Source organism: Gallus gallus, chromosome Z (assembly GCF_016699485.2).
Source record: "Gallus gallus isolate bGalGal1 chromosome Z, bGalGal1.mat.broiler.GRCg7b, whole genome shotgun sequence".
NCBI lineage: Eukaryota > Metazoa > Chordata > Aves > Galliformes > Phasianidae > Gallus > Gallus gallus.
In genome coordinates, this window is record NC_052572.1 from 44,146,957 (window position 1) to 44,169,745 (window position 22,789).

A 22,789-nucleotide genomic window follows, 5' to 3' on the forward strand; every position below is an offset into this window, starting at 1 on the left:
CAAAGATGTATTAATAATGGTTATAAAACATTTGCCTTACATTTTGGAAGAAATTAATCAACATAGTGATAAATTATATAATTAAGCATTGTTAATGTTGAAATCTAAAATTATCCAACTCCCAAGTAAACTCAACTTTGAGTGATGCTAACAACTGTGTGATGTGACTCAAGAGAAAACAGTATTCTTAAATGTTGATAAAGAATATAATATTAACCTCCCTGTACTGTTTCAGCATTAACTAGAATGGAAAAGTAACACAAGAATAATTCTCCATTTATCATGGCCAGGACATAAACTACTGGTCAAATTTGTAATGGGTTCAAAGTTTAGTCCAAAGGAAGTTACACATTAAAGAAAAGATCACTGCTGACGCTACTGGAAAAGAAGACTTTGATTATTTTATCAAAAAGAGGAGAATCTCTCAATATTAGTGGTGTAGATGAATAAAAGATTATTAAGATTTTCAATTTTAAAAAATTGCTAATTTTTAAAAAATTAGCTTTATTGCTAATTTGCTAATTTAATTGCTAAATTAGCTTTTATTGCTAATTTTAATTGCTAATGTTAGCTTTTTTTTTAAAATAGCTTTTATGACTCATTACTGCCATTTGTGGTATTGGTGGAAAATTAATTCCTAGATAGTGGTTGACCAAGGCAAATGAGGCTTTTCAGACATACAAATAAAAGTGATGAATGACACCTATAAACGCTTGTAAACTTCAAATATGTTAATGAGAACTTAGTGCATCTAAAATAGCCAAAGAAAGCCAACTCAAGTATGATTATTGCATCTCAGCAGAAATGCAATATGACTGTAATAGCAGAACCGTTTGTATCCTACCTATATATACAATACATTTCTGACATTAATTGGAAGTAGGAGTTTCTGGGTGTAGTGCTCATTGAGTGGCATGTCCCCTAAATCCATTTTCAACACACCTAATTTCAGTCATTTATTGGAAGGTCTTAAGTTAGTCATCTGAAATGCCCTGAACAGACTACTGAAAGAAATAGTCACCTGTCCAAGGACTAACCAAAGTTTAATGCAGTTGAATTACATTTAGTGAATGTCCTACCTAGTAATTCAGACTGAAGTTACCTGAATTAACAGTTCAAATGTTTGAATAGCATTCGGAACAATCAAATTCTACCTAATGATTTGTGTACTTCTCTCCCCTAGTTCAATTTTCACATTAGCTGTTTTTGTGAAAAGCAACTCAGCCTTTTAATCATCATTACTTCTGTATTTAGCATTTTCAAAAAGAGATCATTCTTCCTCCTTTCAGAACTTGTTTCTTTAGGTAGTAAATAAGAAGTAATTTATTATCTAGGTGACTAGCATAACAGCCTTTTTAGATTAAGGTGGATGAGGAGCTTGTACATGTAACTGCTTGGCATGCCTTAAAAATATAAAAAATTCCCAAATATTATGGCTGGTGTTCAAGGATCTTCTCTTCCCACAGCCCAAACATCTTCTCTTTCAAACATACTATTTCATAAGGTAAAGCCTGGGAAAATAACATCACATTTGTCAGTTTTATTCCAAAAAGCATAAGGAAAGGATTGAAAAAATAACAACCCCATCAAATAACTTGTTGACAGTTATAGTTAAATAACTTTTCCAAGATACATGATGATATGGTAAAAAGGAAAAATGAAGACATTATTGGCTTTTCCATTTCAACCATCAACAAGCTGACAATATGAACTCTGGAAGCTATCTACTAAGTGTATATAATGTAACAATACATATATTTTGCTAAATAAAGACAAAAATATGGAGTACAATTGAAAAATAGAAGCAAGCAAATAGGAAAAAAAACCAACCCTACCTGAATTTTAAGCATCTTTAGATGTAATTATCTTCTGATTGCTAAGTTAATAAACACTCAGTAAAAAACATTCGGGGGGGGGGGGGGGGGGGGGGGGAATTATCTCCTGGTGCAAGAAAGCATATCCACAACAGCTTGAAGTATACCATGACATCATAACTGCTTGGACCATCTACCTACAAATCTTTCCTCATTATCAGTTTCTGCATTTTAGGAACATCATACATAAGAAATATAAAGACTTTATTTTGTATATTAAAGAACCTGTCATATACACTAGATAGTAGTTTTTATTTGAAAACAAACAAGCAAACATACTACTTTATTATTCTTCTTAAGAATCTGAGAGGCAATTTTGCAATAAATCTTGTAGGAGATTTTTCTACCACTACATTTATTAGGATTTACTGCTGATATAGATACAGGTAACACATTATAAACATTTCAGAAAAGGTACCATATTTCCTTATTTCCATTGTAAAAAGATTTGGAGATGAAAAAATGCATGAAGAATAAATTAATGAATAAAAATGCATTCCATTCTAGTATAAAATGGAACAGTATTTCAGTTGTACCATTAAGTATTTTACTACTCAGTACTAAGTGGGATATAACTTCCTTTACAGAAGATCTAGGAGAAAGATCAGAAGCAAACACGTTTCTCTTGCTTATAATACTTCCGAAGAGCCAGTTAAGACCAGCAAAGCCTGTTAATTAGCAACAATGTAGAAACAGTGTAAGATTACAGGAGTCTTTCTCATTTGCTTTTGAATGTTTGTTTTAAACTCAGCACATTAGAATCTCTGCATTCTTATCTTTTTTGCTTCCTTGAATAAAGTTCACTTTTGTTCCCTTTTATCTCCATATAGCAACTACAGCTCTCCCACATCTCTCTCCAGGAGCAGCACTGCAGCTGTTTGTTCTATAACCTCATCTCCTCTTGCCCTTCTGGACTTGAAGCACTGATGTTCACTAAAACATTATGAAGGGCCTCATCTTCAAAACAAAACTGGAACACTCCTACCGCTACATTCCTTTTAAGTAACATCATCTTCCCTATTCATATTTCAGTGACATGTGTCATGGAACTTAATGTTACCGCAAAAGACACTGCATGAAAACAAACCAAGCAAGCAAACAAACAAAGAAGAAGTGGATACTCCGCAGTCTAAGAAAATCTGATATAGAAGGGGGCTTCACACAGGACCAAACTATCCCAGAAGATACCTGTGGAGAATGCAAATAAATATGTAAGTACATATTTTGGCCTATGGACTGAAAAATAAATATATTCTTATTCACTCTTACTAAATGCACATACTTACTTAGTACAGCACTGATGGAAATTCTTGGAGAACTTGAAGAATGAAAGCAATCTATGCAAGTAACCCACATCTATTCTGCCTCAAATCAACATTGGATTTCAGCACTAGAGAACATATGCTATTATGTCATGCATTCAGCAAAATTTTCATACAGAGTGTAAGAGCAAGGACAAGGTGACCATAGGACACATAGGAACAGAATAGTGTTTTTTCCCAGACTTAACTGGAGGCAGAAAATTGAATTCAAGGAATCTATTCTATTCTCGTCAATTACTTTCACTGTGGGGGGGGGGGGGGAGGGGGGAAGGTAGTTCTTTTCCAAATAGCAGGTCTTTAGCATGTGGCTGCAGGTATTTGCATTGAACCACTTCTGGTGTAATGGCTGAAAAAGATACCTGGCTCCTTTTCCCTCTTAATGTTGCAAAAACAGGCATCCTCCATATTGCTCTATTACAAAAGAGCAGACTGAGATGCTACCATTCAATGGCAGGGCACCATCAGTTACAGCGATAGGTCTCACTCAGAGTGCCATAAATGACATTGGACCATCTAAAAAAATTGTTACCATGATTACCAGATGCTAACAACATCCATCTCATTTAGTTTTGCCTCCCATGCAGTGAAAAACATTGCAATTTTGTAGGAGTTACTGTCAAACTCACACCTGTTATTAGGTTTTCAGCTGTTTTAAAGTGATTCCATATGCATGTCATTTCAAAAGGTGTTACCCTGAATACTGAAATTCTCTGCTCATTCACAGAAGATATACAAAGTTAAGTAGGTTGCTCTCAAAGTAATTCCTCCTATATATTTTCATGGAAACTTCAACAGATACAATGAACACAATAACACTACATGATAGAGCAAATTCTCAGCTACAAAATATTATTTTTCAACACCATTAGCTGTCTATTTACACAAGCAATGAACAAGAGCCTGCATGCTGAGCTTTAAAAAATCTGCAATCAGCAGAGGTAACCTACTGTTTCACAACTGCTATGATGACATTGTTGCTAGGAAGAGTCTGCCCATCTGTCATCAGCTTGAACATACAGAAGTCAGAAGGCAACAAATCCAGACAGTATAGTGGGTGTGGTAGGACAGTCCAACCAAGACTGGCCACATGCTCCACGGTTTTCAAACTGGTATGGGATGTAGCGCTATCGTGCCTGCAAGAGAAATATTGTCTTCTTCTCTGGCCTGCTTCTGGAATATTGAGCTTTCAGCTTAACCAGCATTACAGTGTGGTGGTCAGAGTTTGTCCAGGTTCCAGGAAATCCACCTTTCCTATCCCAAAACAGTGCATGTCACTTTATCCGCAGCTTTTGGGAAATGGGGAATTCACATCTCACCACTCCATGTAATGCTGTTTTGATTCTGGCTTGTAGTGATGATACCACATCTGTACTTGGTAATGATGCAATCCAGGAAACTGTCACCTTCAACCTCACATTGGTTCAATAGGTCCTAACACACTTGCAGTATAGAACATATATATGTTCTCTCTGTTTCTGTGTGAGCATTTGTAGGACCCACCTGCCACAAACTTTGAAATATTGCAATGTTGCCACCATTGACACTGATATTCAGCTCTGTACACAGTTCCCTGGTCACAACTGGATGAGCTGACTGAGATACTCTTCATCTTACGGTATGACAGCTGTGCATGGCCATCTGGAAAGTGACTTGTCTTTCACATTGCTGTTCCCACTGCTGAAACACCCTCCACCGCACTGTGCTCACATCCACTGTTTGGACCGCATAAATGTTCAGCAAGTGTTGATGAACATCAATGGGTGCAAGTTTTTCTGCATGAAGGAATTAAATGATACACCCTTGCTTCAATGATACACCTTGCTTCATAAAGCCTAATTACCTAGCTCATCTCCTGGAAATATAATGAAACCCACACAATTGGTAAAGCATTCTGAAACAGGGTAGAGTCATATATTTTGGCAGTCCTGAGGAAAATATGGAAATTATGGAAATTTTTGGTAAATTATGGATTTAGCTAAGCACCCCTATCTCTTCAGTGGATTGGTGAGACGTCTTACTACCAGTTAATATCTTTCAGGAAGGTTGTTTCCCTGTCAAACCTCATCCAGAATATAAACAGAAATAAACAGATCGGTGACAAACCAACTCTCTGAACATCTTAAAGAGTGATATCCCCAATTGCTTCATTCAATTTGATGGCTCTTTTCTAATTTTACCTTTTGAGAAGATAAAATACTAAACTTCCCAAAGTTTAATTTCTTTCAGTCCTTCAGATATTAAGGCTTAAATAAGGGGATATAACACTAAAATTAAGTAAAGGCTGTCATTAATTATTACCAGTTGTTACAGTAATTGACTTTGGCTATATACAGATCAAATAAACGAGAGCGTATGTTTAATGAACAGACAATACGTTACAGGACTGTTTGCTTTAATTTATCATCAATCATACAGAATGTTTTAATAACAAGTTTATTTTAGCATTATTCAAGTCCAAAATTCTTCACTCAAGCATTTTTTTTCTTCCCTGGTGGCTCCATCTGATGATTAGAAAAATATAGCAAAGTACCATGGCAATACTTGCAGTGCATTAAGACATACTGAATAAAGTTTTCAGACTGCTCAGGCCTATCAAAGATAGAAAAATAAAAATAAAAAATAAAAAGCACAACAGTGTCAGACAAACATTTCAAAGCTATTATTTTTGGTGAATTCATACAGTTTTAGTATATTTTATATTAAAATATTTATAAGAGACCACAAAAACAGTCTTTTCGTAATAAAGGCAATGTACTATTTTGTGGACTCAACACATTTCACAGTTTGAAATAAATTTCAAGCACTCTCTAAGTATGACCTGGCAATTTGGATGTCTAAATTTCATTGCTCAGCATCTAGCTCCTGATGTGAATGATCAATGTCACTAAGAGGCAAGTAATACTCATGAGGACTAACTTTGAGGCACAAGGGGTTAATTTCCCTAGACTTCCTTTCCAGTCAGATGAAAAAAAAAAAGACTCTTACAGGAAAATTCAGAGAACAGAACAATTTTCCCTTTATAAAGGTATATCTTTGTCATAGAAGAGATATAGGTGACCAGCTTTACTATGATTAGATTGCCCATGTGCCCTCAGAAATCAAACCAGTTGTGATCTTCACTGAGAGCTCCTTTCAAATTAAGCCAGTCCTGAACTTCATCGAGGGCTCCCTTGTAGCAGCACAGATTAGTAACTAATATGAAGAAGGAAACAGCACGATCAAACCACAGCTTTCACCTCTTACACAGCCTTCTATCTCATAAGAAAAAAACACTGGTCTATGTTACCTGTACTGTGTTCACTTATTTCTCACACCTGGAGCCTACCGAGGATGGGCCCACTTCTCAAGCCTGTCCAGGTCCCTCTGGATAATATCCCTTCCTTCTGTTATATCAACTGCACCACTCAGCTTAGTGTCATGAGCAAACTTGCTGAAGTTGCATTCAATCCTACTGTCTAGGTCATTGAAAAAGATGTAAGAGAGCACTGATCCCAGGACATACCCTTGGTGACACTACTTGTCATGGGCTTCTGCCTGGACAACAACCCTCTGGCTGTGGCCTTCCAATCAATTTGTATCCACTGAATAGTCCACTCTCCAAATCCATCTCTCCAACCTAGGGATAAGGATGTCAAGTGGGACCATGTTATAGGCCTTGCAGATGTGCAGACAAACAACATCAGCTGCCCTCCCTTTGTCTGCTGACACGGTCACTCTATCATACAAAGCCACCAGGTTGATGATCAGCTGATACTGTTGTAAAATACATTTTAGGCTTAGAGAACATTGATCAAGTCCAACTGCAAAACACTATAAAGTTGTTTTTCTTGGTTTTCCTTTGAGTTTGTAACTCTGTCAGTTGAGTTTAATTTAAAATATAATGCTATGCCTCTCAAATCCTCTATTAGAATTTGTCTTGCTTTTAATCTTATCCACTCTTATTTCAACAGCCATAATACTTTCAGACTTCACGCCCACTTTTTAGTGAAGATTGCTTACCATAGGAGGAATAGCAAAATGCAAGAACAGCACAAGAGTAAGCTGGCAGAACCCTGAAGTCCAGCGTTTTCTGGCATGGCTCATAATATATATCCATTTTTCAATATTGGAATAAGATGTAAAAAACATCTGACAACTATTATGAAGCAGAATATTTACATGCATTGTACTGTTCACCTAACATTCTAGTCCAAAATCTATTAAAATGACCAAAGGCTTTTCACTTATTTCAGTGGAATCTCAATTAAGTCCATAAGGATGGTTATCTCCAAAAAGTGGGTAGGGAAAATTCCAGGTTTGGCACATTTGCAAGTTGGCAAAATGAGACCTGACTCAGTATCCATGACAACTCTGCTGATGTGGTGCTATAAATAAGACAAAGACATGAAGACACTGGAATCAGTTTGTCTGTTTCTATTCTACGACTTTGATGAGATTTTGTGTTGTTTTTTGTTTGTTTGTAATTTAAAGTAAGTCTTTATACATACGTGTGCTACAGCCAAGATTTCAGTCAAGGACATTCTTAATATAGTGAAAGGAAGGCATGTTTTCTTTAAGTCTCTTTACGGCAAGGTCTGCGAAGACAGGCACTCTTAGATAAGAAAGTATAGCTGGAAAAAAAACTGACAAAGTTTCAAGCTAAGCATGTTGCCAACATGCATCTGTTTCAGAAATGAAGTCATCTAAAATAAGTAATTTTTTTAGTCAGATTTACAATATGTCCCCACAAGCAGCAAGAGTGGAACAGAAGTGAGTCTGGTTAATGTTTTCAGTCTGACAGGTAGGAAAGAAGGACCTGAGCAAAATTTATTTCAAGTCAGAATCTTCTATACATCTATGTTATACGTTTTTTTTTGTTTTGTTTTGTTTTGTTTTTTAAATAGATACTATATAGTAAAGAGTAATGAGAGAATATAATTTGTGGATATTTTTCTTTAGATGAGTATCTAAAAAACTTCTTCTTAGGACAATATGGGTGAAAAAGCAAGAAACTAAAAGTGTGTACATAATTATGACCAAAAGAATTCTACCTGCCAAAACAAATTCACAGTTCTGTGTATTTCCTATAGCAGATGATTGTCCTAGTACCTAAAATGAGGAAGGAAGGAAGTCACCAGGAACACTGAAAGTTAACAGACAAAAACATGGATAAAAAAGACAGTATTGGCTTGCAAAATGGAGGATTCAAAGTCACAGAAAGGAAAACCAATTATTCAGTTTAAGGCAACTGTTTTGAAATACATATAAGCAGAAGTTACCACAGGAAAACAATAAATTGGATGAGTTTCCATAACATAATGCAAAAAGAAGTCTTACTGAAATTCTGGAATAGTATCTAGGAATATCTATTCACAGGAGCAGAAAGAATTATATAACTCTATTTATTACTAGTGAATCCACTCTAGGAACAGTGTATTTTGTTCCGAATGTGCTTGCCCTACAGAAAAATGGTAAATACTGCTGTGAACTCAAGTAAGATGTCAATACTGAACACAATGAGTTTAGCGGTATTATTTTAGAGATATGGTGATAACCTAAAAATACAAGTCCCTATGAGTCCCTATGAGTAAGAAATCAGGGAAGGGTGGCAGGAGACCTGTGTGGATGAGCAAGGAGCTCATGCGTAAACTCAAAGGAAATAAGAAGGTCTATGAAATGTGGAAAAAGGGTCTGACCACTTGGGAATATAGGAATGTGGTCAGGGCCTTCAGGGATGTGGCGAGGAAGGCTAAAGCCCACCTGGAATTGAATCTGGCAAAGGTGATAGAGGATAATAAGAAAGGCTTTTTAAAGTACATCAGTAGTAAAAAGAAGAGTAGGGAAAATGTGGGTCCTCTACTAAATGAAGGGGGTGTTCTGGTAACGGGGGATGCCAAGAAGATGGAGACTGAACACCTTCTTTGCTTCTGTCTTCAGTGGAAAGACTCCCCCTTGGGAATCCTGGACCCCTGAGGTAAGCGTTAGTCTGGGGAATGGAAGGCTTCCCTTTGGTGAGGGAGGAGATGGTCTGAGACTGTCTAGGCAGGATCAGTGTACATAAATCCTGGGGCCCCGATGGGATGCATCCACGTGGGCTGAGGGAGCTGGCAGAGGTGATTGCTGAACTGCTCTCTATCATCTTTTAGAGGTCTTAGAGAATGGGAGGGGTGCCTGAAGACTGGAGAATAGCCAATGTCACTCTGGTCTTCAAAAAGGGCAAGAAGGTGGATCCGGGAAACTGCATGCCAGTCAGCCTCACCTCTGGTCCTGGAAAGGTGATGGAACAGCTTGTTCTAAATGCCATCTCCAGGCACTTGGAAGAGGTCAGGAGTAGTCAGCGTGAGTTCACCAGGGGGAGGTCATGCTTGACCAACCTGGTAATCTTCTACAATGTCATCACTGGCTGGGTGGATGGGGGGAGAGCAGTGGATGTAGTCTACCTTGATTTCAGTAAGACATTTGATAATGTCTCCCACAACATTCTTATAACAAAGCTGAGGTAGTGTGGGATAGATAAGTGGACGGTGAGGTGGGTTGAAAAATGGCTGACTGGCCAAGCTCAGAGGGTTGTGATTGGCAGCACAGAGTCCTGTTGGAGGCCTGTATCTCATGGTGTTCCCCAGGGGTTGGTGCTGGGTCTGGCCTTGTTCAACATCTTCATCAGTGACCTTGATGAGGGGATAGTGTCCACTCAGCAAGTTTGCTGATGATACAAGCTGAGAGGAATGGCTGACAGAGCAGAAGGCTGTACTGCCATTCAGAGAGATCTGAATTCAGAGAGATCTGAATTCAGAGAGATCTGAATGGAGTTGGGTAGAGAGGACCCAGATGAGGTTTAACAAAAGCAAGTGTAGATTCTTGCAGCTAGGGAGGAATAACGGCATGCACCAGTACGGGTTAGAGGATGACCTGCTGAAGAGGAGCTCTGCAGAGAGGGACCTGGGTGTCCTGGTGGACAACAGGTTGGCCATGAGCCAGCAGTGTGCCATGATGGCCAAGAAGGCCACTGGCATCCTGGGGTGCATTAAAAAAAGTGTGGTCAGAGGTCAAGGGAGGTGATCCTCCCCCTCTACTTTGCCCTGGTGAGGCCTCACCTGGAGTACTGTGTCCAGTTCTGGGCTCTCCAGTACAAAAAGGACAGGGATCTCCTGGAAAAAGTCTAGTAGAGGGCCACAAAGATGATAAAGGGCCTAGTGCACCTCTCTTATGAGGAAAGGCTGAATGACCTGGGTCTGTTCAGCCTGGAGAAAATAAGTCTGAGAGATGAATCTAATCACTGTCTAAAAATATCTAAGGTGTGGGAGGTAAAGGGATGTCATGGAGTTATCTCTAGATCTGTGTCCATGACAGGAGACAGCAGTTGCACAGGCCTGCCAGCCCCCTCAAAAAAACAAAAAAAAAATCAAAAAAAAAAAAAAAAAAAAAAAGAAAAAGAAAAAGAAAGAGGAAAAAAAAAAAGTGCCAACTATTTTACAGCAGGTCTGGCCCAGACCCATGACTAATGAGGCAGGGGACTTGCGGACCCATGCCCCAGGAGAGGGAAAAACAAAATGAGAGAGAGAGTGTCCAAAACCAAGGCCTTACTCTATACTGCAGGAGTACCATGCACTTTGCCACTGTGAACAAAGAGAGAGAGAGACTGTCAGGAGCTCCATCTTTCTTCCTCTTTGTGTGAAGTCCTCTGGGGAATGCCACTCCTCCCCTCCCCTCTAAGAACCAAATACTCAAAAAAGGCAGTCCACAGAAACTAGAACATGAACTCTTAACTCCCACTGCTTTACATGATGTTATGATGTGGAATACCAACAACAAAAATCACAAAACCACAAGAGATGAGGCCAGACTCTTTTTAGCAGTGTGGCAATAGGACAAGGGGAAATGGCCACAAACTGGAGCATAGGAAGTTCTGCACAAATCTGCATAAGAATTTCTTCACAGTAAGGGTGACAGAGCACTAGAACAGGCTGCCAGGGGGTTGTGTTGTCTCCTTTGGAGATACTTAAGAACTGCCTGGATGGCCTACATTTTCAACCTCGTCTAGGAAGCCTGCTTTGGCAGGGGGGTTGGACTAGACGATCTCTCGAGTTCCCTTCCATTCCCTACAATTCAGTGATTCTATAATTTGTTTTAAACATTTGAGCAATATTTACCGAAGGGGAGAAAAAAAGTCTGCATTGGGCTCAAATTCAAAATCCTAGTCTATAACACTCTTGTATGTAAATCCTACAAACTACAGACATCTGGAACAAAGAATACATTATTCATGGGCTCCTCTGGTATAAGAACAAGGATGGAGCAGATTTAATACAAACAAAATAAGGTGCCTGTGCTCACAAAGGAACTTGTTCAGCCACAGAACTGCTTGCTACAAGATACAGTGGATAAGGAATTTACATAGGCCTGAACATGACTGTAAAACTGATGAAACAAAAAATCAATTTGGGGCTGTTACATGCAAACAAATCCTGGATCAGTAATCCCTAAAATCTAAGAGTAATCTGGGAAGGTATGATCACATACTTCTCCAACTCTTAGACTCTTCCCCAGGCATCCATTACAGAAAGCTGGAGAGACCTGTTTGGATAAAATGACTTTTTCTCAGATATAGCACTGACATTTTTAAATTTAAGTAAAGCCGTTACTCTAATCATTCAATCACTGTCCCAGAAATATGCAGTAACAGAAAAAAAAAAATCTTAGAGATTTCACTGCATTTTTTTTCCATAGGTCTTCTTTGAGATATGGTCACGTTGCAGAGCCTACAGGAAAAAATCTGAGCAGGACTGTGCCTCTTCTAACAGTATATTCTGGTACTTGATTCTCCAGATATTATATGGTACCATCTTGAATTTGCTGTATGAACATTGGTTGCTATGGAAATAATCATCTCCTAAATTCAGCATTACTGATTTTGGTTAATATGGGAATGCTTGAGTGTGGCTCCTCTTCAGATCGGAGCTGTACCCCTATGATAAGGTTCTGTGTTGAGGAATGGCTCCACAGCCAAGGGGGCCATGGGTCTCTTGAACGGCTGTACGAGCAGGACAGGCCTAATAGTTGGCAGGAGATACAAGTGGAAAAGTACTAGCTTGCTATGCTATGATGGCTCAGGGAGCAAGAACTTGCTGAGCTCAGGTGCTACGTGCGCAACTCAAGCTAGAAGACCTTGAGGCTATGAAAGCACAAAGAAGAAGCTGAGGCTGCAGCTAAGATAAGGGGGAAGCTCGCCTGGGAAGAGACTGAGTAATGGAATACAAAGAACAATGCGATGATTAATGCTGTATCTGTAGCTAGGCGAGCGAGGTGTGTGACTCCACGGCCAATGGTATTGTAGGGCCAGGGGCTCTCGCAATGCTTCAACCAATTATAAGATGACATGCTTTTGCCAGGATCTATATATGTGTGTAAGCAACGGATAATAAACGGAGATTCTGATGCACTCATATTGGGTCATGTCATCACTCCCCATGCGGCTCAGCCAGCGAACTGACTAGATTCCGGTTTTCCGAACCCTGGGGAACCCGCGACAACCTGGGACTGGGGTTCGCGACAGTTCTGGACACTCTTTACAGGAAAATTCATAGGGAGAAAATGTAAGAGAATTAAATCTCCATTTAATAACATAGATCTATGCTAGTCCAAAAGGATTAGCCTGACCTCTGTGAATGGGAAGATCATGGAGCAGATCCTTCTGGTTACCAAGTTAAGGCACATACAAGATGAAGAGGTGATCCAAGACAGCCAGAATGGCTTCACCAAGAGCAGATCTTGCCTGACCAATCTGGTGGCCTTCTAGGTTGGAGTGATGGCATCAGTGAACAAGGGAAGGGCAATGGATGTCATCTACCTGGACTTCTGCAAAGCCTTTGAATGGTCCCTTGCCAAATCCTTCTCTCTAAATTGGAGAGGTATGGATTTGAAAGATGGACTGTTCAATGAGTTAATAACTGGTTAATTGGTTGCAGCCAAAGGGTTGTGATCAACGGTTCTATGTCTTGGTGTAGGTCGGTCACAAGTAGTGTTTCTCAGGGGTCAGTCTTGGGACTGGTTCTCTTCAACATCTTTATCAATGACATAGATGATGGCATAGAGTGCACCCTCAGCAAGTTCGCAGATGACACCAAAATAAGCAGTGCAGTCGATACACTGGAAGGAAGGGAAGCCATCCAGAGGGACCTGGACAGGCTGGAGAAGTGGGCCCATGAAAACCTAACCAGGTTCAACAAAGTCAAGTGCAAGGTATTGCACATGGGCTGGAGCAATCCCAGATATCTATATAGACTGGGGGAAGAAATCCTTGAGATCAGCCCTGTGGAGAAGGACTTGGGGGTCCTGGTAGACAAGAAGCTGGACATGAGCCAGCAGTATGCACTTGCAGCCCAGAAGGCCAACTATTTTCTGGGCTGCATTAAAAGAGGAGTGGCCAGCAGGGAAAGGAAGGTGATTGTCCCCCTTTACTCAGCTCTTGTGAGGCCCCACCTGGAGTACCGTGACCAGGCCTGGGGCCTCAAGCACAAGAAAGACATGGAACTCTTGGAACAGGTCCAGAGGAGGGCCACTAAAATGATCAGAGGGCTGGAGCGCTTCTCCTGTGAAGAAAAGTTGAGGGAACTGGGGTTGGAACTAGTGCTTGGAGAAGAGAAGGCTCTGGGGAGACCTCAATGTGGCCTTTCAGTACTTGAAGGGAATCTATGAACAGGAGGGGGAACATCTGTTTACATGGGTTGATAGTGATAGGACAAGGGGGAATGGTTTTACACTGAGACTGAAGAGACTGAGCTTAGATATTAGGAGGAAGTTTTTCACTCAGAGGGTAGTGACGCACTGGAACAGGTTGCCCAGAGAGGTTGGGTTGTAGATGGCCAATCCCTGGAGGCAATCAAGGCAAGGCTGGATGTGGCTCTGGGCAGCCTGGTCTAGTGGTTGGCAACCCTGCCCATGGCAGGGGGGTAGAAATGAGATGATGGTCCTTTGCAACTCAGGCCATTATGATTCTATGATCAGGACCTCAGACACTGTGTATCTCTCATTCTCACCCTGCAGGTTGGGCTTCTTTATGACTTGGAAGTAATTCATTCAAGAATGTCTGCAAAAGACAGTTCTTGAATCAGTGCAAGTAATGGAAGGAGTATAATTTGCTCTGTTTCTAAATTCAGTCTAACCTTTCTCTGATGGCAGTGCACTGTAATTCATCTAGATTATTTCCAAAACTTGTGCTAGCTTATTTAAAGATAGCTAAACCACCAAAACACAGCATCATTCTTTAGGCTCTCCAAGAAATAGTTTACAATCTCATGTGAAATGAAGAACAGAAGATAAATAATCAATTTTCTTCAGTTAACTGAAGAGAGGTTAATTAGCATACAAATAACTCACTGCTTCTGAAAAGATATTTCAAATTGAGTCTGGCAATAAATCCAAATTTAAGTATCTAAAATCCGATAAACTAATTCTGAATATCAAGTCTACAAAGACAAATATTGTTAATTTTAGACATACACACAGTCTAATTTAGGTCTATAGAGCCAGTGTCTTCAGGATTTCTAGGGCTGTGAAATACTAGGCAAATACCATGTGAAGCTACATGTACATCACAGTCCATGAAGAACAGAACTAAAGGAGACTGAATTGTACAGATTCATGATTTATGAGTATGCAACAAAGGCTGGAGGATATTTACCACAGAGGCATGCATATGTTTTTTCTTCCCATGCAGATTCTTCAGTGTCGAGTAAGGTTTTAAGGTTTATAGTAAACCCTTACCTTTTAAGGTAAGGGTTTACTATAATGCCTTCCCTCATCAGAATATTTCTGCTCTGTTACCACGAAATCTGCAATAATGTATTTATGAACATTTCTGTTATGTTTGACTGAAATTAACCAATAGGTTCAATCAAGAATCAAATTCAATAGAAAGCATAACAGCTTGATCCTTGTTTTCAAATGGAACAGATTAAAAGTATAAACACACTTCTAACAGTTAATTAATATATATTATGAATGTGATATGCATGTGAATTATTCACAAATTATTAACTGCACATATAAGTATGACTCATGAAGAAGGGACAGAAGATTCCTTGGTTGTGATCTTGTTCTATTTAGGAGAACACATTCAAGACATTAGTGCCTTAGAAGAACATGATTAAAAACAGAACTGTAGTAAAAGTATATAAAACTTCAATTTTTCAGATGTTTCATAGAACTGAAGTGAAAATGCTGCAGAAAATAATAATAAGAAATTGTTCTGAAGACCACAGATGGCAAACTTTACAACTTCCTCTTCAGCCATAAGTCAGAAATTTTTTTTTATCCACAGTAACTTAGTTCCTGAATTCTGTATGTGCAATCGTAAGGAGAACATGGGCCCTTCGTTATGACCATTTACATTTCCCATAGCCCATGCAATAAGCTTATTATACTTTTATTAAGTATTTTTGCAAATGATATCCCTAATGCTAATTTTTTCATTTTAGGAAAATGTTAACAGTGGAACTGAGCAAGTTAATTGTACAGTTGTGGTATTTATCATTCACCAATCTATTCAGTCTAGCAAGGGAAAAGAAACAACAAAAGAAAGAGCTGAAATGGCATTCTAGTACTAACAGAATGTCTCCTAGCCTTAGACTGCAACAAACAATATGTTCATTATGTTATCTCTGCTGGTTGATTAACAAATACAGTTCTTCAGTTCTGAGGAATGAGTGTTTTAAAAATAATTTGAGGGTTCTAAAGCAAAATTGAATGCCTGCCTACCTAAGAATTCCTTTAATCCTCTTTAAAATTATTGTTTGGTATAATAGTGTTAGAAATGAAAGAAGAAGTTGCTTTAAAGAAACTCCAAGCTTTTACTTCTGAGTGTTTTCAAAGGAGGCTTATAAGTAGGCTGTCATTAAGGTCAATCTTGTCTCCTACTCAATATACATGAGAAAAGCTACAAAGAGAAAACATCTTCAATACAGCAGAACCCCTTTGTTAAAGTGTTTTTCCACCATTAAATAATGCCATTCCTAGCAAAGTATTCTGGGTACACCTGCCTTAACTTTTAAAAAATAATCATTGTGCTGCCTGGAAATTAAGCTAAAAAGAACCACATATTTTGTTCAATTTAGCCAAAACTTTAGGAATCTTACAGGTGATTTGTACTTAATTATTACATTGGATTTGATATTTATGTTTGCTAACAGTATCTTTGCTAACAAATGAATGTGAACAATTAACAGCACCAGTATAAATGAACTCGTTCCATTTTGATTGTAAATGATCTGTGTAAATGTGCTCTCAGATTTGGTTCAGTTAAAAGAAAAATATTACTGTTAGATTATAACAAACACCAGCATATACCATCGAAATCCTTGCTTAGGGTAATGTTACCTGTTAGATAAACAAACTCATTTTAACGTTTATTCAGATTGTTTTTTAGATTCAAAGGTTCAGACTGCTTCCACTTTAAAGGTACCCTCCTGCTGAAAACAGCAATCCCTATCCAAGCCACTGTCTCAGCTTGACAGCCTTGCATAGCTTCAAATTTCAAATAGCAAAAAGCTATTAGAACAGTTTCAAATAGAAGCATTACAGGACCAGAGACAAAACATGGATTTCTGATAACGCTATGAAAGCAGAAAATTAATCTAGGTTTCTCTTGAGAAATAACAGAGAGAGCAGAAAAGATATTTCAAAAAGAAAAGCTGCCTTTTGGACTACACAAAGCCTGTCTAATCTTTGAGGTCAGCTGTATCCAGGACATAACTCTGGTTTGGGAAAACACAGTATTCACTGTTTCCATAATGAGAAATAACTTGTATCTTACTACTGTTCAGTTTATGAGAATTTGCTGCTAGTATTTTACTATTAAAATGCTTACTGTGACAGTTTTCTGTGTAAGAAGGCTTGCAAATTGGATGCACCTGCACCTGAGGTTTGTTACTGCACTCTGGGCCTGAGTTGTAAGCACTATCCTCAGGCTGAAAAAGAAGCAGCAAAGTGAAGGACATAAGCGTGCCTCAGGAATTCCCTGTGCTGCAGTAAAAACTCCCTGGAAATCCATCATGAGTGCAGCTGTGAAGTGCAGTGTGCTCTCGCATTCCAGAAAGCCATGTGCATCCTGGGCTGCATCAAAATAAGGGTGGTCAGCAGGGTGAGGGAAGTGATTCTCCCTCTCTATTCAGCCCTCATGAGGCCCATTCTGGAGTACTAATATCCAGATCTGGGGCACCGAGTACAAGAAAGATGAGCAGCTGTTGAAGCAGGTTCAGAGGAGACTATGAAGTTGATCAGAGGGCTGGAGCACATTTGCTGTGAAGACAGCCTGAAGGAACGGGGCTTGTTTGGCTCTGGGGAGGCCTCATTGCAGCCTTCCAGTATTTAATGGGAGATTATAATGAGAAGGGAGATCAACTTTTTTACACAGGTTTATAGTCAAAGGACAAGGGGAAATGGTTTTCAGCTAAAAGAGGGACGACTTAGACGTCAGGGCTACATTTTTTCACAATAGAGGGTGATAAGGTATTAGCACAGGCTGCCCAGGGAAGCTGTGGATGCTCCGTCCCTGGAGGTGCTCAAGACTAAGCTGGATCGGGCTCTGGGAAGCCTGATCTAGAGCCTAGAGCATGACCTAGAGGATGGTAACCCTGCCCGTAGCAGGGGCTTGAACTAGGTCGTCTTAGAGGTCCCTTCCAACTCAACCCATTATTTGATTCCATCATACACTACACAGCACTGCCAGCCCCCGAGCGTGCTATACGTTTAACTTAAACTTGGGAGCGGTGGGAGGAGCCTCCACCCGTACTAAGGAAGCCGCCTCCACACGCTCGGAAGCTTACCAGAACGGCAGTCCACGAGACTGACACGAGACTAGCGGCCAACGACCGCCTCAACTTCCCTATCCAATCCGCTCCAGAACGTACTGGAACCGGCCAGTCACCTCCCCAGACTCACTGTGCTGCTCAGCTCACTTGGAGATGCAGCCTTATCTTTCCCCTTTCCCAGCGGTCCCCACTTTACTCTGCGTCTTCCAATGATTGGTGGGCCGGCGAGAGGGCGGGACAAGAAGAAGTCTCTGAGGGAACGTCATTGGCTATGCCAGCAGACCAATAGGAAATAGAGCCGATGGATTCAAACGCAGAGGGCTCGAGCCTGGCAGTTAGTCGTTAGGGGGTTTGCGGGCAGATAGTATTGTGCCTAGAGTTCCGCCACTTTTTGCCATGGCTCACAAGGATATCTACTACTCCGATAAGTACTTTGATGAGCAATACGAGTACCGGTATGAAACAGCTGCGGAGCACGGGCTGAGGGAAGCGGGAGGGAGTCCTGCTGGCTGCCCCGAGGCTGTCGCCCGGCGCTCGAGTTTTCTTCGAGGATAAAGCTCTGTCCGTGGCCTCCATGGAGGTAGTTGGGCTGAAGGCTGGAGGTAGCGCCTCGCTCTCTCACTCTAGGTTTCCTTTTGGCTTTCGCTCAGACGGGGAGCGTTGCTTCCGTCCGGTCTCTCGCGGACCGGACTTGGGTACCGCACAATGCACGTTCCGGGCAGCGCAGGCGGGGCAGGCTTTCGCTGCCGCTCACCAGCTCAGAGTCTTCAGCCGGGGCATTTCTTAAGTCCGGGTCGAAGTGTAGTGCTGATAAATGCACTCTGTGAAGTCCTTCAGTCAGTATTCTACCCGCTGGTTTTCAGAAGTCTGCAATAGTACTAGTCGGTTCTGCAGTTCATTTAACAGCGCTGTTTACAGTCTTCTAGCTTTTCTTGAAAGCACTACTGCAAATAAGTGTTTCTGCTATGTGGAGCCTGAGTACCTGTTTCCAGCTGACTCTTAATAGTTATTTGGCCTCAGAAACAAGATGGAACACTTGCAAATGTGGAAAGAGAGTCCTAGGTTTCTTATCTCAGGCTCCTAAGTGGTATTAGTGTTTCGACTTTAAAAACTAGCACTGTAGTCCCTATAGAAAATATCATATTCACTACAAAATACAAACAAGAGTGACTTTCTCAATCTACTAGAAATGTGTGGGGTCGCTTTTTTTTTTTTAAGTTGCTTATATAACAGATAATTGCTAGTAACACATCCTTAAGTACAAGTAGCATAATTACAACATGCAGGGGAATTAATCTCTTCTAGGATGTTCAGTCTATGCAGTTGCACTGAAGGTGTACATTTAAAACTGAATTTTGGAATTGATGTTCCATAATTGCTGATATCCATGAGCACCCTAGGATTCTTTCTAGAGAATGCTGGTATTCATAAATGGACTACCTTAATATCTTTTAGCGGAGACCTGTGCAAGGTATACAGGGATCAGCATATGTAATGTGTTAATTACTAATCTATAGGCATGTAATGCTACCAAGAGAACTCTTGAAACGAATGCCAAAAGCTCATCTTCTGTCTGAAGAGGAATGGAGAAGCCTTGGTGTTCAGCAAAGTCTTGGATGGGTTCATTATATGATCCATGAACCAGGTAAGTACAGATGAATAGGACTGATGAAAAATGGAGTCTAAAATATTTTTAAAAATTTATCTAAAATACTACCTGAGGCTGGTACTCAACTGAAGTATGAAGATGAATAGTTGTTCCTGCTGTTGAATTTGCTTCTAAATGTTTTAATTGTTTTTGATTTAATTTGTCAGCTCCTTGCTATTTCAGTTAGGTAGCAACATAAGCAACACAGGAGTGTTTTTTTTTTTTTTGTGTGTGTGTGTGTGTGTGTGTAAATTTCACCTCTGGATCTTGGAACTGATTGGAAGATGCTAGTTTTGTTCTAGGTATATGCTTTTTCTGTATACTGACAAGTCATAGAGTTGCAAAATAGTTTAGAAGGGACCTTAAAGAGCATCTTGTTGAAGCTTGTTTGTACCTCTGCCTCCAGAATAGGTTTTTTGTGAGCTCTTGTATGATGTTAGAATATCAGTGACTGAGGAAAACTTTATATAGCAGCATATTTCTATGTCATGTACCTGGCATGCCTACTTAGTAGAAAAACCCAGCAGATGCTCACATAGACCAAGTCCTGCATTAATGCTCTGAAAAGTACATGATATAGTTTGAGGTCTAGTAATTGTCCACTATGCAGCCTTTCAATTAAAAGATGACAAGACCTTATACCTCTCCAGTCATTACGTACTAAGATAGCCATACGTGGTACTTGTTAATCAGGCTTTTCAGTAGTGATAGATGAATTAAAGCCAGCCCCATGAAATTCCAAGTTTCCAGAAAAACAGGTGAAGAAACTAGTCTAACCTTACCCTTACAAAGCTTCCCTTACCTGGATACCTTTGGTACTTCTGAATGGGATTTTTTTTGGAGGAGTTTGCATTGAAGTCAGATCAGTACTGATAGAAGCTAGCTATATTAACTGAACTGGCTTTGGTTGATGTTTGACAGTATATATGTCACAAGGACAGCATCAGCAGTTTCTTATACTGTTACACTCTTCTACTGAGTAATTAAGCTCTTCAAATAATCTAATGCAGAGAGACAGTGTTAATTCCCATATTTCCTTTACTTCCTTCCTTTACAAGTTTATGATACTGTCAACCTTTGGTATAAATTTTTAAAGGACATGTTTGCAGCCTCTAAGGTTACTGCAGAATTGGTCTGTAAAAACTACACTTGAGGGCGCTTGTGGGCTTGATTTTTTTTTTTTTTTTTTTTTCTGTTACTTATTCAGTAGTATTGTTCAGGCCTTATTAAATTGATGAAATGCCTCTCATCAAGGCTTAGAGAACAGACTGACACTTTGTTCAATTTTATTCCCACAGAGCCACACATTCTTCTCTTTAGAAGACCTCTTCCAAAAGATGATCAGAAATGAACTACTGTCTAGAAATATTCTTAATCTTCTGGAACTTTGTGTATGCATGTATATATGTTGGTAGTATTCAGTGAATACTTTATGTACAAAACATACAACTGTACCTGTGCATGAGCTGTATTATTCACAGCAACAAAGCTCAGTCAAATGCAATTTCTAGTAGGCTGCTATTCTTTCAAAGAGAAGTGGAACTTCTAATAGTTCCTCTTAGTCTGAAATGAGTTCTCTAATAAAGTTTACTATTGTGTGCTTTGAGTCATTTTTTTTTATCCTGCATGTAATAAATATTGCACTCAGCTTTTCTGCTGAAGTGTTGCATGTTCAAAAACAGTGCCTTACCTGTTCATCACTAGGCATAAAGAAAGAAACCCTGCTTCCAGTGTTCTACGAAATCTAAACCTCTATAGAGTTCTAATTCACCACACAAAGCACCTTACAGAGAAACTTTAACTGAGTGAATCACAGAACTGCAGAGTTTGGAAGGGGCTTCTGGAGAACATCTGTGTACTCCCACTCCCTGCTAAGACAAATTCCCTACATTATGCGTTAGAGTGTCCAGACGGGTCTTGAATATTTTCACAGAAGGAGACTCCACAACCTTTCTGGGGAGCTTGCTCCTGTGGCCACTCACCTGCAAAGTAATATTTTCTCACGTTAAGACGGAATCTCCTTCGTCCTTATTTGTGCCCATTTGACCCTGTTCACCATGTTATACTGCCGCCACGCGCCATTGGATGGACGTCATCGCCGAGCGCCGTAGGCAGGGCTGCGGCGTCGCAGGGCGGGCGGAGTGGCGGGACGGAGCTCTCGCCATGTTCGCGGAGAGGTTCCCGGGCCGAGGCAGCGAGGTAAGGGCGGCGTCAGCCCCGCGTGTCCCCGGCCGGTTGCGTAATGCGGTGGAGTGGTCGCATCGGTCCGTGGTGCTGCGCCCACCCGCTTGAGGGGATCGCACGCCCGGCGCGTCAGCAAGGATGACTGAGGGCCCGATGAGGCCTGGAGCCGGGAGGGGGGTGAGGCGCGGCCGGCAGGTCGCCCACCGCTCTGTGTTGGACGCTGCGTCGGGGAGGCCCTGCGTCGGGGCTGGGCCGGCCTCTCAGGCGGTGCGCCTCGGGGGCCTGGAGACTCACTGCTGCCCGGAGGGTGTGTCCCTGCCGGGAGATACTCGCGGGGAACGGGGCGAACCGCGCCTGCAGCTGCGCTTTGTGCCCGCGGTGCGCTGCGCTGCCGTCAGGGCACCAGCCCCGTTTCCAAACAACCGATCCCAGTTTCCTTCCCTGCTCACGTTCTGTACAGTTACACACCAGTGTGTGTGTTACACGCTTAAACGTGTAGAATTCACACTTTATTTCCCACAGTTGAAGTGGCCGCTCAGCGTGTAGTTAGAACTGGGTGTAGGTTCAGGAGCGGAGAAGTTTGCAGCTCTTTCTATTCTCCATTAGTCTATCAGAGTTCCCTACGTTTGTGGTGAAGTCAGTGCAGTAAAACAGAGGGAGCAGTGAGCCCAGTGTATATCCCTAAGCACTGAAACTACTGTTCGAGTATTTTCAAATTTTCTGTGTTACTTAGTTACTGAAATTGGCCTTGGCAAGTGAAAAGGACCTCAGTTTTCATACAGCATGCTATTTAACCCAGAAATACACAAGTGGCTAATGACCTGTTGCATTTAATGCAGTGAGTAAAAGCAGTGTGACACTGTAATGGCAGTGAGTACATTGACCTTTATCTCAGTGCTGCTACATATATATATATATATATATACAGTTTAAATTGATGGTACTTCAGAACAAATGAAAAATCTGTCTTAATGG

General features: G+C 40.6%; 3 protein-coding genes and 1 long non-coding RNA gene across 10 annotated transcripts in view; 3 read left to right on the forward strand and 1 right to left on the reverse strand.

Annotated features, from left to right (window-relative positions):
- SHC3 (SHC adaptor protein 3) overlaps window positions 1-21,724 on the reverse strand; it is a 103,963-nt gene extending 82,239 nt beyond the window's left edge. The window contains exon 1 of one of the 2 annotated variants that reach the window (XM_046905840.1): window positions 21,613-21,724. The gene's annotated coding sequence lies outside the window, so the exon portion shown is untranslated. Of the gene's footprint in view, window positions 1-17,997; window positions 18,172-21,612 lie in introns of those variants that run through there. The other variant, XM_025145195.3, reaches the window with a different exon arrangement.
- Window positions 2,933-12,614, forward strand: LOC121108567. Its single transcript, XR_005843189.2, has 2 exons — window positions 2,933-3,085; window positions 11,903-12,614. It is a non-coding gene; the product is annotated as an uncharacterized LOC121108567 (long non-coding RNA).
- CKS2 (CDC28 protein kinase regulatory subunit 2) lies at window positions 18,320-21,228 on the forward strand. Its single transcript, NM_001302118.2, has 3 exons — window positions 18,320-18,437; window positions 19,500-19,627; window positions 20,929-21,228. The coding sequence occupies exons 1-3, from the start codon at window positions 18,379-18,381 to the stop codon at window positions 20,979-20,981; spliced, it is 240 nt and encodes a 79-aa protein (NP_001289047.1). The 5' UTR covers window positions 18,320-18,378; the 3' UTR covers window positions 20,982-21,228.
- SECISBP2 (SECIS binding protein 2) overlaps window positions 21,708-22,789 on the forward strand; it is a 30,498-nt gene continuing 29,416 nt past the window's right edge. For all 6 annotated transcript variants that reach the window (XM_040656345.2, XM_040656348.2, XM_040656346.2 and 3 more), the window contains exon 1: window positions 21,708-21,829. In XM_040656345.2, coding sequence (XP_040512279.1) covers window positions 21,716-21,829 — 114 coding nt within the window. In that variant the 5' untranslated portion in view covers window positions 21,708-21,715. The remainder of the gene's footprint in view (window positions 21,830-22,789) is intronic.

Excerpts from the sequence above, each read along its gene's own strand:
- CKS2 (NM_001302118.2), top strand. The coding sequence starts at position 18,379 with ATGGCTCACAAGGATATCTACTACTCCGATAAGTACTTTGATGAGCAA. Across the intron at positions 18,438-19,499 it reads GATGAGCAATACGAGTACCG|GCATGTAATGCTACCAAGAG; the intron begins GTATGAAACAGC and ends ACTAATCTATAG. Across the intron at positions 19,628-20,928 it reads TTATATGATCCATGAACCAG|AGCCACACATTCTTCTCTTT; the intron begins GTAAGTACAGAT and ends TTATTCCCACAG.